The sequence below is a fragment of the Colobus angolensis genome, unplaced genomic scaffold (genome assembly GCF_000951035.1).
Source record: "Colobus angolensis palliatus isolate OR3802 unplaced genomic scaffold, Cang.pa_1.0 Scaffold27, whole genome shotgun sequence".
In the NCBI taxonomy this organism is placed as follows: Eukaryota; Metazoa; Chordata; class Mammalia; order Primates; family Cercopithecidae; genus Colobus; species Colobus angolensis.
In genome coordinates this window covers 14,875,777-14,882,387 of record NW_012115932.1, presented here as the reverse complement: position 1 = coordinate 14,882,387, position 6,611 = coordinate 14,875,777, and the positions used below count along the sequence as shown (strand labels likewise).

The 6,611-nt window shown below is 36.7% G+C and overlaps 1 protein-coding gene and 1 pseudogene across 1 annotated transcript in view; both read right to left on the bottom strand.

Moving 5' to 3' along the window:
• Positions 1-2,032, bottom strand: part of LOC105515838 — a 7,853-nt pseudogene extending 5,821 nt beyond the window's left edge.
• The window catches only part of RANBP17 (RAN binding protein 17), a 428,836-nt gene that overhangs the window by 404,453 nt on the left and 17,772 nt on the right, over positions 1-6,611 (bottom strand). The window contains exons 4-5 of the mRNA XM_011947772.1: positions 6,370-6,536; positions 2,856-2,921 (exon numbers count right to left, since the gene is read on the bottom strand). Of these exons, the coding sequence (XP_011803162.1) occupies positions 2,856-2,921; positions 6,370-6,536 (233 nt within the window). The remainder of the gene's footprint in view (positions 1-2,855; positions 2,922-6,369; positions 6,537-6,611) is intronic.

Here is a 6,611-nt window from a genome sequence, read left to right as displayed (position 1 = left end):
CAAAGCTGGAGGCATCACGCTACCTGACTTCAAACTATATTACAAGGCTACAGTAACCAAAACAGCATGGTACTGGTACCAATACAGATATGTAGACTAATGGAACAGAACAGAGGCCTCAGAAATAATGCCCCACATCTGCAACCATCTGATTTTTGACAAACCTGACAAAAACAAGAAATGATTCCCTATTTAATAAATGGTATTGGGAAAACTGGCTAGCCATATACAGAAAACTGAAACTGGGCCCCTACCTGACACCTTATACAAAAATTAAATCAAGATGGATTAAAGACTAAAACATAAGACCTAATACCATAAAAACCCTAACCTAGGCAATACCCTTAAGGACATAGGCCTGGGCAAACACTTCATGACTAAAACACCAAAAGCAATGACAACAAAAGCCAAAACTGACAAATGGGATCTAATTAAACTAAAGCGCTTCTGCACAGCAAAAGACACTATCATCACAGTGAACAGGCACCTACAGAATGGGAGAAAAGTTTTACAATCTATCCATCTGACAAAGGGCTAATATCCAGAATCCACAAGGAACTTAAACAAATTTACAACAACAACAACAATAAAAAAACCATCAAAAAGTGGGCAAAGGATATGTATGAACAGACATTTCTCAAAAGAAGACATTTATGTGGCCAACAACTGTATGAAAAAAAGCTCATCAACGGTCATTAGAGAAATGCAAATCAAAACTACAATGAGATACCATCAAAGGAGACAAAGAAGGGCATTACATAATGTTAAAGGGATCAATGCAACAAGAAGAGCTAACTATCCTAAATATATATGCACCCCATACAGGAGCACTCAGATTCATAAAGCAAGATCTCATCTCACGCCAGCTAGATTTGTAATCATTAAAAAGTCATGAAACAATACATGCTGGAGAGGATATGGAGAAATAGGAATACTTTTACATTATTGATGGGAGTGTAAATTAGTTCAACCATTGTGGAAGACAGTGTGGCGATTCCTCAAGGATCTAGAACCAGAAATACCATTTGACCCAGTAATCCCATTACTGGGTATACACCCAAAGGATTATAAATCATTCTACTATAAAGACATATGCACACGTATGTTTATTACAGCACTATTCACAATAGCAAAGATTTGGAACCAACCCAAATGTCCATCAATGATAGATTGGATAAAGAAAATGTGGCACATATACACCATGGAATACTATGCAGCCATAAAAAAGGATGAGTTCATATCCTTTGCAGGGACATGGATGAAGCTGGAAACTATCATTCTCAGCAAACTAACACAGGAACAGAAAACCGAACACCGCATGTTCTCACTCCTAAGTGAGAGTTGAACAATGAGAACACGTGGACACAGGGAGGGAAACATCACACACTGGGGCCTACTGGGGGTTAGGGGGCTAGGGGAAGGATAGCATTAGGAGAAATACCTAATGTAGATGGCTGGTTGATGGGTGCAGCAAACCACCGTGGCACATGTATACCTATGCAACAAACCTGCACATTCTGCACATGTATCCCAGAACTTAAAGTACGATAATAAAGAAAATATGGTTGTACATACACACGCAATGGAATATTTTAAAAAATAATAAAAAAGAAGAAGAAATGTGCCAAGTCCAGATCCTGATTCTCCTCCCACAGAATGTATTATAAAGAAACACTGTAAGCAATCACAGTGCTCTGCCAACTTTCTGAGTTTCTCTAAAACCTGGTCTTGAAAAAGACTGCCAAAAACTTTGTGATCCACAGCCCAATTATTTCCTGAGCCAGAAATATCAGTGATGAGCTGTTTGGTATCAAATACATCTCTCACTGGTCCCTGAAGAATTTCACTCACTATCCCTTCTTCCATTCCAATCAAGACGGCTGGTATCCACATTTCTAAAAAAGCTGCTTATTGCCTCATAATAAATTCCTTTCTGGCTGACCGCAGCATGCTCCCTTAGCACCAGGTCCCAGAAGCAGCAGCTGATCTGGTTTTCGCATTGGCCAACCAATATGACCACCAACTGGGTCATGCTGGTGCACAGCCAGCTGGGGGCGCTTGTGCCTCTGCATTCTGCCTGCAACCCAAAAGGCCTGTGTTCATTGTTGTTGTTGCTGCTGTTGTTTGAGACTGACTTTTGCTCTGTCACCCAGGGTGGAGTGCAGTGGCACGATCTCAGCTCACTGCAACCTCCGCCTCCCGGGTTCAAGCAATTCTCCTGCCTCAGTCTCCCCAGTAGCTGAGATTACAGGCGCCCATCACCATGCCTGGCTAATTTTTGTATTTTTAGTAGAGATGGAGTTTCTCCATGTTGGCCAGGGTGGTCTCGAACTCCTCACCTCAGGTGATCCACCTGCCTCAGCCTCCCAAAGTGCTGGGATTATAGGCGTCAGCCACCGCGCCCAGCCAAAAAATGGCCTGTTTTTTTTGTGAGTACTGCTGCATATCCACTGTTGTGAGTACTGCTGCATATCCACCAATTCCTCAAACCACCTCTATTTTATTTGTAAGTGAATAAAGGTTTGTTTCTCTTTTGCATATGTTTCTTATGGTTAGCGTATTATAATATATATGAGGTAAAAGGACAATTCTCCAAGTGCCCATGTAGCAAGAACCATGTCTAATTCTCTGTTCTTTGTAATACTCTGTACTGTTGCAGATATTTTCAATAACAATGCAAATATTCCACCACTTAATTACCCCATCAATAAAACAGACAGACACAAAAAACCTTGATTATTCAGAGTTTTATGCCACAAAAAGAAGGCTGTCTATTTTGCCACAAATAAATGCAGAAAAGAAACAGCATTACTTAAACAAACTCAGGCTCCTGTTAGATGGAAAGGCTTGCTTACCAGGTTCATTTCCTGAGTCAATTCAGAAAGGATTATTACTCCTATTATGCAGTGTTCCACAGTACCCTTTGGAGAAAATAGCAAAGTTTAGTCTAAGTGGAGACAAATGATTGGTTCTAAATGTGTGCACCAAGTAATATTTACAAATAATTAAAGACTAAAACACCACATTTAATCAAAAAATTGAAATAAAATTTTAAAATATAAAGAAAAATCACTATGATTTCTATAAACAAAATAATTTCAAACCTATTTTTTGAAGGATAAATTTAGGTACACAGAGCTAAATGGGAAAAAGCTCCTACCTTATAAATGCAAGATACTCAACAAAATGGTTCCAGCACTTAGGACAAATAATAAACTAAGTTTCAAAATACAAGAATTTAGCTTAATACTTTTTATAAGACCAAGATTAAAAATAAGCAAGAAATGCTTTTAGCTGTATAATTTGCTTAAAGCCTACTGAGATAGAGGCACTCAATAAATAAATAATAAATAGCTCAGGAACTAATTCAAATCTCTTGTTCTAACATCAGATAGGATCACTTAGGCTCTTTTAACATTAATTATTCATGTATATGCAATTGTTACATACCTATAATGATGGCATGTAAAGTACAATGCAATGGGATAAATACATGACTATACAATGTTTTTAATTTAATCAGCTTCCAATTTAACCTCAAATTTTCCATCATTAAAATTCAGACTTTATATGCACATTACTAACAAACTACCCTTGTGTGAAATCATACTGGAATTATGAAAATCATAAATGTGGCATCCAATTACATTGCAATCATTTTTAAAAACTGACATAGATGATAGATACACTTTTCAAATCTTAATTTTATAGTTGGTCATCCCTTTTAACTATCACAGAATTCCATTATCACTAGATGTAATTAAATTCAAATTATCTCAGAACAAAAAAAAGTCCCACAATTTTTGCATTTTAATTATTTATGGCCTTTCAGGACAGTCTGAGTGTCTGAACTAAGCTCCAGATTTCCTACACACTGAAACATCCATCCTATGTGTACACCAGGTTCGTGTTCCCCAAAGTGTGGCAACCTGACCAACTGCTAGAACCAGCTGACTGATGATCTACAAACTCAATTCTAATCTGAAAATAGTTAGTGGTCTGTGACACAATAAAGAGCATGTAACAGATTTCAAAACAGCTAAGTCACAAAGTACACTGTTTAGGTTAGCTGGCTTTTTTTTTCATAGCAAGTCTTTCTCAATGAAGAAGGTACTATGTTCATTTACAGTCTTACATAAGCTCCTTATCGTGCTGAAGACCAGTAATTTGAACAGCACTGCCCTAGATGACAGTAGGATCTCCTGAGTATATAAGTAGAAAGGAGACACATAAGTATGTTTGGAGTGTGGCAGCAAGAGGGCTGTAATAATAGAAAAAAGAGAACGCACAAAAGTTCAGGCTGTTAAAGACATGACAAACTTAAAATAATTTTTAGGACAAAATTCACAAAAGCTACTAATACCCAAAGGAACCATATTCTAGAATACTAAAACACTAAAGCCAAAATTGACTTTCTCATGATGCAGGGTCAGGGTTAGGTCAAGAAAGATATATATATATATCTAGAAAACAAGTACTAACTATTCTGTGATGATACTATTATATAATAAACTTTCAAGCTAAAACATTTTGCTTCTTTTGGTCTAGAACTGGTAAAAAAGTACATTGAATCCCAACTTAAGTTGAGCTTACTGGCCACTAAAGAGGGAGCTTGAGATGTTAGCCAAAAAGAATTTCATTCAGTTTCAATCTTGATTTTATTTTAAAAGAACTGCATGGTTGCTTCTTGTCTACTCAAATAAGTTTTGATGAACAATCTTAGTAAAAGACAAAAGGGGGATGCTACTGGGCTTGCCAAAATTACAAATGCAACTCTGAAGTGTGAAGTTCATACTTGTTCTGAATAAACTACTCTTCTGCCCTAGTATAAACTGACCTCCTCAGAGCTAGGAACACTTATTCCTGTAAAGTTCTAAACAATCAAATATTTGTTAACCAGGTTTTAACAACATGGATAAGACAGAAGCAGCACAACCTAGCATTTCATATTCTGAGGTTTCCAGCACTACACTATATGATGAAGTTATTTCTTACACAGGGGTTGAATTTTAAAGTTACTGCATAAAAGTAAAATCTCCAAAAGTCAAAATTGCCCATACTCAACCATGAACCAAAATTGAACCATCTATTAATCAAAACTGTCAATTTTTCCTCAAGAATACTAACAGAGCATGTTCCTTGTTTTTTGGTTTTTTTTTTTTGAGACGGAATCTCGCTTTGTTGCCCAGGCTGGAGTGCTGTGGTGTGATCTCCACTCACTGCAAGCTCCACCTACCGGGTTCACGCTGTTCTCCTGCCTCAGCCTCCCAAGTAGCTGGAACTACAGGCGCCCGCCACCACACCCAGCTAATTTTTTGTGTTTTTAGTAGAGACGGGATTTCACCATGTTAGCCAGGATGGTCTTGATCTCCTGACCTCGTGATCCACCCGCCTCGGCCTCCCAAAGTGCTGGGATTATAGATGTGAGCCACCGTGCCCAGCCCAGGTCGTTTCTTTAGCTGGACATCAGATAAAATAGTTTTCTTCTACTTGGGAATTACGTTTGTATGAAAAAATATATACATATATCTTCGAATATCTGAATCATACTGAGCAAGGCATGACACTCCTCCTAAGTAAGAGTTAACAGGAAACAAGAGCAGATTCAGGTTTCCCTAAATCATCTCAGGACATGGAATCACTGGCATAATTTAGTTTATTGCTTTCCTACCTTTATTTCTTTTTCTTTTTTGGCAGTCCATATATCTGAATTTATGTAAGTTAAATGTGCATATGCTATGACTTTATTTTAATCACTTAGGTTAAAAATATTGTTTTTAAAATAACCATTTATTGACAAATAATAGCTGTACCTATTTGATACCTATACACAACGTGTAATGATCAAATTGAAAATATTCTTGAGAAACTAATATAGTCAATGTGGTATAGTGTAAAAATTTAAAAATATATCATAAGTTGGAGGCTTGTTAAAAGTGCTAGTTGTATGGGTTAATCAGTCACCACAATGCAATCTTACAGAAATTTAACCCCTCTAAGCCTGTTTTCTTATTTACAAAATAAAATCCATTTCATTTTAGGTTGTGACAAACATTTAATTACATAATCTATGAAAAGCATTATATACATATTTTATATATATACAGTACATAGACATATATGTCATAAACGAATATACATTTTGAAATTAGAAAACATGATTATTTACATTCTTCTGGTTTGGTTTGTGTAACAGCAGGACCCTCATTTACTGACAATAAATGATAAAAGATCCAGAGGATAAATAATAAATCTTAATTAACATGGTACTAGTAGTCACAAAACAAACCATATGGCGTTAAGAAGAGCAGTATTCTAAATCAAAAAAGCAAGTAGTGATGTTCTAACAATGTAGCAACGACTTCTTACCTGGAGAAACTTCTTCACATCAGCAATAATTTCTCTGAAGACAAACTGCTCTTTCTGAACCTCAAACCACCCCAACTTAGTGATTTTAGCAATGACTTGAATAAGAGCTTGGATGACAAACGGGGCCAGCTTGGGTTGTGATGCCACATAATTCAGAATGTAGTTTCCTACAAAGAAAACACTCCATGATCATTTGGACTTTTCAGAAACAACATAGTGTGAATCATATGAAGAAAGAGAGG